We start from the raw sequence: 12,240 nt of genomic DNA, 5'->3' as shown, positions 1-12,240 counted from the left end.
TATTTCATAGAATCCCATAAAATCCCCACAGTGCAGAAGGAGGCCATTTGACCCATCAACTCTGCACTGGCCACAATCTCACCCAGGCCCTATTCCCATAACCCACATATTTACCTTGTTAATCCCCCTAACACTGGGGGCAATTTAGCATGGCCAATCACCCTAACCCGCACATCTTTGGAGTGTGGGAGGAAACCCACGCAGACACGGGGAGAACGTGCAAACTCCACACAGCCAGTCACCCGAGGCCAGAATTGAACCTGGATCCCTGGCACTGAGGGGCAGCAGTGCTAACCACTGGTGCCACCGTGCCGCCCCACTTTGCAGCATAAATAAAAGGTCATCTGTCATTCTGCCCTCCTTTAATTTTGACTTTATTTCCATCTCTTTTTCTCCATTTCTGGCGACTGTTGAAGTTGTTTTTTGGCAGTTTTAATCGCAACGCAAAAATTCCAAAATGTAATTATTTTCCTTATATCTTTTGCAGAAAATGTTCTACATTCTGATTTGTGTTGTGGTCCTGCTGGTGATCATTGCAATTATCATAGGAGTCACTGTCCCATCATAGCGACCACCAACCGCAGCTTGGAACAACTGAGCGGGAATTCTTGTTACAGGTCCCTCCTCACTGCTGAATAGAGCTAATCGTGCTGGCTGAGCCTTTAGAACATTACTCTCCAATTTTTAAGTTACGGGATGATGCAGGTGTAGCAACAACAGACAACAGTTGCTTGTGAAATGCTTCTTACCAAAGCATTTGCTGCCATTAGTTGACCAGTTTGTACAATACTTGACTCTTTTTTTATACCATATAAATGTTTATTTTTTAAGTTAACAATTTGCTTTGAAAGCTGTTTACATAAAGATTCTGTTGATTTCCAGTGTCGATGATCTTTTGGCTGCCATATGAGAAGAAGCAAGAATATTGTCATTTGCATCATCAGTGTTGCTGATTAATGTTTAAAAAAGAATTCCCTTTCTCCCCCACCCCGCCCCCCCCCCCTCCACTCCCCGACGGACAACAGGTGTTAGCACTCCAGTCAGGATGGAGCCCCCCCCACCTCTCTCTCACACACCCACCCACGCACACATGGGAAACATTATGTTGGGGAATATCGAAAAAGCATTGCCAATAACTGGAAGCGAGTCAGGACGGCGAGCCTGAATGAATGACAGCTCAGTTATCACTTTGTTGTACGCAAGGACCACCACAAGAGGTGCTACAGTGTAAAACCTTGCCATGTTGGGTTTTGGCCAATGGTTAAAAGACCCTGAACTCAATGATCAACGTTCTGCATAGTTATAAGTAAACTAGGAGCTGTATGTTTTGAGAGTTCGAACCTCTTGATTAAAACGTGCTTTACCTCCCGCATCAGCGAGGCTTCATTGCACTTTTTTTAAGAAAAGCCTACAACCTGGTAAAACTTCTCCTTACGATTGTACTTTATAAATCCTGCTCCAGTCATGTTTACGCAGCTTGAAAAGGGGTAAAAGCCATTATGATGGATATATTGTGTAGTCGCAGTGGGTGTACACACGTTACCTTTAGACTGGGTGAATGTAAGATTTTGGAAATGTCACTGATTTTTGAGGTGCCTGTATGTATCCATTAGTATACGATGGACACTAAATATTTAGATGCTTTATGCACAGGGGTAATGGAACGTGGACCAGACCGGTTTTAGAGGTGGAGACTATGTATATTTCTGTTTTAAAAGATGAACCCAATAAGGATTGTTTTTTTTTAAGCAGTCTTGTAAATACGACATTACAGATTTGCTGATCACTTGCTGTGTACCTTAGTGAATAACTTGAGCACCACGTTCAATACCAGATTATTGTAGCAATATACATGAAAGTCATTGTCTCTCTGCAACATTGCCTTTGTACGTTACACCCATTATCACTGTTAATGGTCAGTTTTCAAGGTTGTTACGCTTTTTAAAAACTATATGCATTTTTCAAAAGTTGTATAATCCCTTTTGAAAAGCAATAATCCTTTTTTTCTCTTGATGTAAAAAGAATCAAACCTGAGAATTCTGTATTAGATCCTGTAGATATTTTGGGACGTAAATTAACTTTGTATTGCATTACCACTTGTGTAAATTGTTTTGTTAAATTTGAGAATAAATAATATCAAAGCCATCACACTCATCTGGCATAGAAATGTTAGTGTTCCAAAACATTTAGAGTGCAAGTTACTTCCGGCTATGTTGTAAGACGGAAGAGGCTGGTCTTGTTCTTTAGTAAGAAGTCTCACAACACCAGGTTAAAGAAGACTTCTTACTGTGCTTACCCCAGTCCAACGCCGGCATCTCCAAATCTTGTTCTTTAGAGCAGAGACATTTAAGGGGGAATTTAATGAAGTTAAAATTATGACGGTTTGGATACTTGAGGGGAAACTCTTTCCAGCAGCAGAGGGGTCGGAGCCAGAGGGGGGACATTACAATAACTGGCAAACAACCAACAAGAAAGATGAGATTTTCTTTTACACAGTGAGAGCAGATTCAAAACTCTCAAAAGGGAATTGGGTAAAGACTTACAAAGAACAATACAGCACAGGAACAGGCCCTTCGGCCCTCCAAGCCCGTGCCGCTCCCCGGTCCAGGATTGAATCCTGAATCCAGGATCCCCGCCCAATTTTCCAGCCTATCTACATCCTAATATCCTATCCACCGAGCTGTCCCTCACAGCTACGATGCTTTGTTCATCACAACCTATTAACTCACCCCCACCCCCCCATTCCAGACCATGTGATCTCCAGGGAGAGGCGAAAACCCAGAGTGAAAACCCCAGGGCCAATATGGGGAAAAAAATCTGGGAAATTCCTCTCCGACCCCCTGAGGCGATCGAAACGAGTCCCGGAGATCACACTGGCCCTGATCGGAAAATGCTTCCCAACCCTATTCATTTCCACTTCCACGAACACCATATGAATTTCCTGCCCCCGAGACAGGTTCCCAACTATCCGCAGTCTCGCTCTGTACTGGCACCAGCACGATGATCATAGAATGAAGCCTTGAAACGAGAAACAAAGAACAATTAGCCCGCGCCGCTCCCTGGTCCAAACTAGACCACTCTTTTGTATCCCTCCATTCCCACTCCGTTCATATAGCTGTCTAGATAAGTCTTAAACGTTCCCAGTGTGTCCGCCTCCACCACCTTGCCCGGCAACACATTCCAGGTCCCCACGACCCTCTGTGTAAAATATGTCCTTCTGATATCTGTGTTAAACCTCCCCCCCTTCACCTTGAACCTATGACCCCTCGTGAACGTCACCACCGACCCGGGGAAAAGCTTCCCACCGTTCACCCTATCTATGCCTTTCATAATTTTATACACCTCTATTAAGTCTCCCCTCATCCTCCGTCTTTCCAAGGAGAACAACCCCAGTTTCCCCAATCTCTCCTCATAACCAAGCCCCTCCATACCAGGCAACATCCTGGTAAACCTCCTCTGTACTCTCTCCAAAGCCTCCACGTCCTTCTGGTAGTGTGGCGACCAGAATTGGACGCAATATTCCAAATGCGGCCGAACCAACGTTATATACATTTGCAACATCAGACCCCAACTTTTATACTCTATGCCCCGTCCTATAAAGGCAAGCATGCCATATGCCGCCTTCACCACCTTCTCCACCTGTGACGTCACCTTCAAAGATCTGTGGACTTGCACACCCAGGTCCCTCTGCGTCTCTACACCCTTTATGGTTCTTCCATTTATCGTGTAGCTCCTCCCTACATTATTCCCACCAAAATGCATCACTTCGCATTTATCAGGATTGAACTCCATCTGCCATTTCCTTGCCCAAATTTCCAGCCTATCTATATCCTTCTGTAGCCTCTGACAATGTTCCTCACTATCTGCAAGTCCTGCCAGTTTTGTGTCGTCCACAAACTTACTGATCACCCCAGTTACTCCTCCTTCCAGATCATTTATATAAATCACAAACAGCAGAGGTCCCAATACAGAGCCCTGCGGTACACCACTAGTCACAGGCCTCCAGCCGGAAAAAGACCCTTCCACTACCACCCTCTGTCTTCTATGACCAAGCCAGTTCTCCACCCATCTAGCCACTTGAAGAAGAATTTGGAGCTGAGAGGATTGGAACTCATTCAGTGACCTGGCACAGACACGATCAGCTGAGTGGCCTCAATCTGTGCTGCAAGATTTCTATCAGGCTGAGTGAAGCAAGTGGAAAATATTTCTCAGCGCTGTGCTCTGCAGAACCTCCCCGGAGCTTTCACTCCTCTAGTCAACAATCCCAGTTACAAATCAACAACATTGGCCAGATCACATCCTCTCTCTCGTCCAAGGCAGCCTCCTGGCATCCTCGGGAATGCTCCCTCTTCTGGCTGCCCTGCAACCCTCCCTGACAGGCTGGGAGGGCAGAATGGACAGAGCCACAAGGTGATGGCAGCATTGGTAGTCTTCATATCTTTCCATAACTGCCCATCTCCATTTCCCAAACATCCACATTCTAACTGCCTCAGCCCCCTGGACTGCCGCCTTTTAAACTGTCAATGATTCTTTGCAAAAGCCAGTGTTTCATAGTATTCACGGCAGACGCACGCACTGACCATTTGGTCCAATTGGTCTGTGCCAGAGGTTATGCTCCACATGAGCTATCTCCCAACCGATCAACATTTCCTCCTGTCCTTTTCTCTGGTGTTTATCCAGTTTCCCCTGAAATGCATCAATATTTGTTGCGTGTGACAGCAGGTTCCACCTGCATCAACCTTTGAGCGAAGAGGCTTCTCTTGAATTTCCTGTTGGATTTATTAGTTATTATCTTATCGTCGCAATCTCGCGTTTTGGACTACCCCACAAGTGGAAACAACTTCTCTATCCATCCTATCAAACTCTTTCATTATCTTAAAGACCTTGACTTGGTGACAGAAAAGAGCCTCGACCCAGTCAGTTAGGGTAACATCAGTTATGATATTAGGGTTGTGGGTTTTACACACAAATTTTAAAAAATTGATTTGCACGCACACATTCAGACTAACAGATTTATTCCAAGAGGTCTTGTCTGCAGAGTACAACTGAAACAGCAACCTGTGCAACACCCTAATAACATCAAATCATGTGATCAGCACTTAAAGCAATCATGCAACTGCTTAAATACATAACCCCTCCTTTACTCTGTGATCATGACATTGCTGCAATGTTATACATTGGATCAACAATACTCTAGATAGTACTGTGCATCATTAATCATGCACAGTCAATAAGAAAATCAATCAGGAGGACGTCTTCTTTGGTTGTGTATTATGATCTGAAATTTGCCTGTCAATCGTGGTCGTATGAATTGGAACTTCATTCTCATGTGGTAGAGAAGCAGAGACACAATCATCAAGTAACTCAGATACAAAGTATTCCATAGTGCTATTCACAACACCAGGGACTAAAGAAGCTGGTGCTTCTGACGCAGAGAAACCATTTTGAGATGACCATTAATCAGCATAGCATTGCCAAACTAGTTCATCTTCCATTTGAACCGTTTAAGAAATTGGACCTGTTTTTGCTAAAACTATGGCTGCTCTCCATTTCTCACTCGTGGCAGAATTGCGCACACACGTTCCATCTCCCTGTTGAAATGAGTGTTGCTTTGCCCTCACTTTTCCTCCAGCAATGTGAGCTTCTTGTTGACGCTCTAGTCACACTGAAGTTTCTTGAGGTAATAAATCAAACGTAGTTCTCAACTTTCTCTTTAAGAGTGCCAATGCAGGTGAACTTTGGGTAGTCGCATGTTTCTATAAGATGCCAAAAAGCTACTCACGCAACATGATAATAAACCTGAAGCTTTTAAAGAATGTTTCAAAGATTGTATGAGTCTTTCAGCTAATCCGTTAGTTGAGATGTGGCTTTTATATGCTAAATGCCATTTACTTTGAGATAATCCTCAAACTTTTGTGAAGTAAACTGTGAAATATCACTAACAATCTGTTCCGGTTTACTAAATCTTGCAAATATTTCATCAAATTTTTCAATGGTTTGTTGGGTTGTAATAGAACTCGTGATAAATACTGGCCACTTTGAGTGTGCATTGATTATGTAACCCTCAAGAACATGTAACCCTCAAATGGACCAGCGAAATCTGCATGCAATGGTTGCCATGGCATTTTCGGCCACTCCCATGGGTGTAAAGGAGACAGCGGTGGTGTATCTCTTATTCGTGCACAGGACTGACACTGACCCACATTCTCTTCAATCAGAGTATCTAAACCCGGCCACCAAAAAATAATTACGTGCTTCATTCAGGCTACACCGGGATGTCCTTCATCTGTTGTTCAAGAACTCTTCCACGCAGACTAGGAGGAATGATCACTCGGATTCCCCGTGATAGACACCCACTTTGGACAGTTAACTCGAGCTTTCTTGACTCACGTGATTTCAAATCAGGAAGTGGAGATGTGTTTCTGCTGTCATTCCTTTCAATCCCATATCCATCACCCTCCTCACCACGGGCTCATTTCTGGTCTGTTTCTGAACTGGGGAAGCTGTTACAGGCAAATGGTCCACGAGCGAAGAATAAAGAATATTAGCAAAACCATTTGTGGCACCTGCTCACTAGGTAAAGGTAAACGTGATAATGTATAGCACTCTGACTGATGATACTTTATATTGTAGGAGTGGGCAGATAAGATCAGTGACCATCTTTGCAATCGACTAGCAGCTAACAACAATGTGCCTTTATACGGCCCAAAAATGGTAAAGTGTCAAAGATCAATTAATAATGTGAAATGGCATCCATTTCAATAATCATGAACCTTTACATGCCAACTATTACTCTTCAAGAGGTGGTGGTGGAGCTGGCTTCCTGAACCGCTGCAGCACCTGAGGTGTAGGTGCACCCACAGTGCTGTTAGGGAGGGAGTTCCAGGGATTTTGACCCAGTGACAGTGAAGGAACAGTGGCTTACAGGGGAACTTGCAAGTGGTTGTGTTCCCATGCACCTGCTGTCCTTGTTCTAGATGGCAGAGGTTTGGAAGGCACTGGGGTGCAGTGCATCTCGTAGATTAATGCCACATTAATGGTCCACGTGTGCCAGTGGTGGAGGGAGTGGATGTTGAAGGGGGTGGATGGGGTGCCAATCAAGTGGGGCTGCTTTGTCCTGGATGGTGTTGAGCTTCTTATGTTGTTGGAGCTGCACCCATCCAGGCGAGTGGAGAGTACTCCTTCACACTCCTAACTCGTGCCTTGTAGATGGTGGACAGGCTTTGGGGAGTCAGGAAGTGTGTTAGTCGCTGCAGAATTCCCAGCCTCTGACCTGCTCTTGTAGTTAAAGTGCCTCGTGATCTTTTTTGTAATACAGAATGGTGCACAGTACTCCAAATGCCTCGCACTGTTTGTGATTCCATTGCCAAAGTCTGTGAATCACTTTGTCATTAGACTAAATGTGCAGACAATGCCAAGCTTCCTTTCAAAGCCGCGGTGCTATGTTCAGCTTACATTCCCTAGGACAGCCTCCAGATAATTAATTGGAACCTTATGGTGTTAATATAATGAATAGCAAAGGCGGACGTTACGCAATATTGCTTTTTTTATAAAATAAATCATGTTAATGAGTAATTAACCTGCGTGGAATGCGTCTGGCACTGGATCTGGGCCCAGTGGAGTCAGAATGCAAGCACTGATACATGCTGCACTTTTCAAACTTATTTGCAAGTCAGAAGAGATTCTCATCCATCTGTTTGAGTTGGATTCAGACCCAAATCCCAGCAGGGAATCACTGCCTGACCCCGATTTCCTTGTGTCTGTTTTTCGATGCAGAGTTTTGGTGTTTTTATTGCTGTTCCAACTTCAAAACAAACAGTATCAAAGAAAAAATATTATTTCCTAATGTGGCTGGGTCAGAATCCTGGAACTACCTCCCTAACTGCACTGTGGCTGTACCTACACACACACACACACAGACTGCAGTGGCTCGAGAAGGCAGCTCACCATCACCTCAAGGTGAGAGTCAGTGAACACGGGGGTGGTGGGGTGAACGGGAGACAGTGCAGGTCAGTGAGCGCAGGAGGTGGGGGGGGAACGGGGGCAAAATGGGTCCGTGAGCACAGCGGGTGGGGGGGCAACAGGGGGCAGTGTGGGTCAGTGAGCACAGGGGGGTGGGGGGAATCGGGGGCAGTGTGGGTCAGTGAGCACAGGGGGTGGGGGGAACGGGGGGGCAGTGTGGGTCAGTGAGCATAGGGGGTGGGGGGAACGGGGGGGCAGTGTGGGTCAGTGAGCACGGGGTGGGGGGAACGGGGGGGCAGTGTGGGTCAGTGAGCACAGGGGGTGGGGGGAACGGGGGGCAGTGTGGGTCAGTGAGCACAGGGGGTGGGGGGAATGGGGGGGCAGTGTGGGTCAGTGAGCACAGCGGGTGGGGGGGCAACAGGGGGCAGCGTGGGTCAGTGAGCACAGGGGGGTGGGGGGAATCGGGGGCAATGTGGGTCAGTGAGCACGGGGGTGGGGGGAATCGGGGGCAGTGTGGGTCAGTGAGCACGGGGGGAGGGGGGAATCGGGGCAGTGTGGGTCAGTGAGCACGGGGGTGGGGGGAATCGGGGGCAGTGTGGGTCAGTGAGCACGGGGGGAGGGTGGGGGGGGGGGTTGATCAAGGACTGTTAGATCATTAAATCTGGAGGTAAGGAAAGGCCGAGTGTGGCTTTCAGCAGTCGATGAGCTGAGGTGGGGCTGGGGGCTGTTACTGAGGTTTTATTTTGAGTCTTTCTCTCGTTATTGAGACATTTTCTGCCCTTTCGCTTCCCTCGCTTGTTTGAGGATGAGTGAGCCTTTGTCCAATCGCCCCCCGCCCCCGGGGTTGATAACCTTGCTACTTCCCCATTCACTGTGTCCACCAATGGTAATCGTGTCTTCAGCTGGACAGGCCGGGGTTATTGAGCATTCGATTGTACTTGCTTGGGTAAGTATTTGGATGAATGGGTCAGAGGTCAGAGTACAGCCTGGCCCAATACTGAACCCAGTGGGGGTTGGGAGGGGGGTTGGGGGGAAGGTTCCAGGTTTAATCCAGGGCCTGTGCTCGGAGTGAGCTGTTATTGTCAACTTTACCTCAGTGGGAAACACTCTAAGCTCAGAGTGAGGAAGTTGTGAGTTTGAGTCTCACTCAAGGCAACTGGGTCTGCAATCGAGGCAGAAACTCCAGTGAGGGAACGCTGCACTGAGGGAGTGAAAACTGAGGGACTGAGTACTGAGGGAACGCTGCACTGAAGGAGTGAGGGACTGAGGGAGTGAGGGAGTGAAAACTGAGGGAGTGAGTACTGAGGGAGTGAGGGACTGAGGGAGTGAGTACTGAGGGACTGAGGGAGTGAAAACTGAGGGAACGCTGCACTGAAGGAGTGAGGGACTGAGGGAGTGAGGGAGTGAAAACTGAGGGAGTGAGTACTGAGGGAGTGAGGGACTGAGGGAGTGAAAACTGAGGGAACGCTGCACTGAAGGAGTGAGGGACTGAGGGAGTGAGTACTGAGGGACTGAGTACTGAGGGAGTGAAAACTGAGGGAGTGAGTACTGAGGGAGTGAGGGACTGAGGGACTAAAAACTGAGGGAACGCTGCACTGAAGGAGTGAGGGACTGAGAGAGTGAGTACTGAGGGACTGAGGGACTGAGGGAGTGAAGACTGAGGGAGTGAGTACTGAGGGAGTGAGGGACTGAGGGTGTGAGTACTGAGGGAGTGAGTACTGAGGGAGTGAGGGACTGAGGGACTAAAAACTGAGGAAACGCTGCACTGAGGCAGTGAAAACTGAGAGACTGAGTACTGAGGGAGTGAGTGCTGAGGGAGTGAGGGAGTGAAAACTGAACGAACGCTGCACCGAGGGACTGAGGGACTGAGGGAGTGAGTACTGAGCGAGTGAGTACTGAGGGAATGAGGGAGTGAGTGAGTACTGAGAGAGTGAGTACTGAGGCAGTGAGTACTGAGGGAGTGAGTACTGAGGGAGTGAGGGATTGAGGGAGTAAAAAATGAGGGACCGAGTACTGAGGGAGTGAGTACCGAGGGAGTGAGTACTGAGGGAATGAGGGACTGAGGGAGTGAAAACTGAGTGAACGCTGCACTGAGGCAGTGAGTACTGAGGGAGTGAGTGCTGAGCAAGTGAGTACTGAGGGAGTGAGGGAGTGGAAACTGAGGGAACGCTGCACTGAGGGAGTGAGGGTCTGAGGGAGTGAGTAAGTACTGAGAGAGTGAGCACTGAGGGAGTGAGTACTGTGGGAGTGAGGGATTGAAGGAGTGAGTACAGAGGGAGTGAGTACTGAGGAAGTAAAAAATGAGGGCCTGAGTACTGAGGGAGTGAGTACTGAGGGAGTGAGGGAATGAGTATTGAGGGAGTGAGTACTGAGGGAGTGAGTACTGAGGGAGTGAGTACTGAAGCAGTGAGTACTGAGGGACCGAATACTGAGGGACCGAGTACTGAGGGAGTGAGGGACTGAGGGAGTGAGTACTGAGGAACTGAGGGAGTGAGGGATTGAGGGAGTGAGTACTGAGGGACTGAGGGAGTAAGGGACTGAGGGAGTGAGTACTGAGGGAGTGAGTACTGAGGCAGTGAGTACTGAGGGACTGAGTACTGAGGGACCGAGTACTGAGGGAGTGAGGGAGTGAGTACTGAAGGACTGAGGGAGTGAGTACTGAGGGAGTGAGTACTGAAGGACTGAGGGACTGAGGGAGTGAGTACTGAGGGACTGAGGGAGTGAGTACTGAGGGACTGAGGGAGTGAGTACTGAGGGACTGAGGGAGTGAGTACTGAGGGACCGAGGGAGTGAGTACTGAGGGACTGAGGGAGTGAGTACTGAGGGAGTGAGGGAGTGAGTACTGAAGGACTGAGGGAGTGAGTACTGAGGGAGTGAGGGAGTGAGTACTGAAGGACTGAGGGACTGAGGGAGTGAGTACTGAGGGACTGAGGGAGTGAGTACTGAGGGACTGAGGGAATGAGTACTGAGGGACTGAGGGAGTGAGTACTGAGGGACTGAGGGAGTGAGTACTGAGGGAGTGAGGGAGTGAGTACTGAGGGAGTGAGTACTGAGGGACTGAGGGAGTGAGTACTGAGGGAGTGAGGGAGTGAGTACTGAAGGACTGAGGGAGTGAGTACTGAGGGACTGAGGGACTGAGGGAGTGAGTACTGAGGGACTGAGGGAGTGAGTACTGAGGGAGTGAGGGAGTGAGTACTGAGGGACTGAAGGACTGAGGGAGTGAGTACTGAGGGACTGAGGGAGTGAGGGAGTGAGTACTGAGGGACTGAGGGAGTGAGTACTGAGGGACTGAGGGAGTGAGTACTGAGGGACTGAGGGAGTGAGTACTGAGGGAGTGAGTACTGAGGGAGTGAGGGAGTGAGTACTGAAGGACTGAGGGACCGCTGCGATATTTAGGATCTTGTTGAAGGAAGGCCTCTTTCGGGGATCTGTATCTCATCCCGTGCTGGGAGTTCTCACCCACGCTTTGGCCAACATTTATCTCTCAGCCATTATCACAAGAACAGCTTATCCGCCAATTTATTGTGTTGCTGTCTTTGGGATCTTGCTGTGCACAAATTGGCTTCCACATTTTCCAAAACGATTCAGTTTCTCCACATTAGAATTTACTGATTGGTTGCAGAGAGTCCAGCTCCACCCTGAGGTCAGGAGAGGTTCAATGTGTGACCTTTCTACAATAAACTCTGACGAAGGGTCGTCCAGCCTGGAAACGTTGGCTCCGTTCCCTCCAGACCTGCTGTCAGACCTGCCGAGATTTTCCAGCATTGTCTGTTTTTGTTTCAGATTCCAGCATTCGCAGTATTTTGCATTTTATTTACAGAATCTCTCCGCCATTCTGGTGACCAAATGAAAAGATAGATGGGAAAGGAAAGTGGAGAGAGGAAATTGAGTTAAGTTTAAAGTTTAAAATTAGTGTCACAAGTAGGCTTACATTAACACTGCAGTGAAGTTACTGTGAAAATCCCCGCGTCGCCACACTCCAGCGCCTGTACGGTCAATCCACCGAACCAGCACGTCTTGCGGACTGTGGGAGGAAACCGGAGCACCCGGAGGAAACCCACGCAGACACGGGGAGAATGTGCAAACTCCACACAGACAGTGACCCAAGCCAGGAATCGAACCTGGGCCCCTGGTGCTGTGAGGCAGCTGTGCTAACCACTGTGCCACCGTGCCGCCCCGAATTAAACAGAAAGTAATAATTAGCTTGCTAAAACGATCTATTTTTGAAATGTCCTTTTTTGAGTAAAGATTCTGTGGAAACGGAGTCAGCAAGGACAA

At 48.0% G+C, this 12,240-nt stretch overlaps 1 protein-coding gene across 1 annotated transcript in view; it reads left to right on the top strand.

Annotated features, from left to right (window-relative positions):
* Positions 1-2,145, top strand: part of LOC144502827 (syntaxin-2-like) — a 70,658-nt gene extending 68,513 nt beyond the window's left edge. Inside the window, exon 10 of the mRNA XM_078227135.1 lies at positions 488-2,145. Within this exon, the coding sequence (XP_078083261.1) occupies positions 488-568 (81 nt within the window). The 3' untranslated portion in view covers positions 569-2,145. The remainder of the gene's footprint in view (positions 1-487) is intronic.
* The last annotated feature ends 10,095 nt before the right edge of the window (positions 2,146-12,240 follow it).

This window comes from Mustelus asterias, chromosome 13, assembly GCF_964213995.1.
Source record: "Mustelus asterias chromosome 13, sMusAst1.hap1.1, whole genome shotgun sequence".
Taxonomy (NCBI): domain Eukaryota; kingdom Metazoa; phylum Chordata; class Chondrichthyes; order Carcharhiniformes; family Triakidae; genus Mustelus; species Mustelus asterias.
The sequence above is the reverse complement of the archived record's forward strand: the minus strand, read 5'-3'. Positions and strand labels throughout refer to the sequence as shown.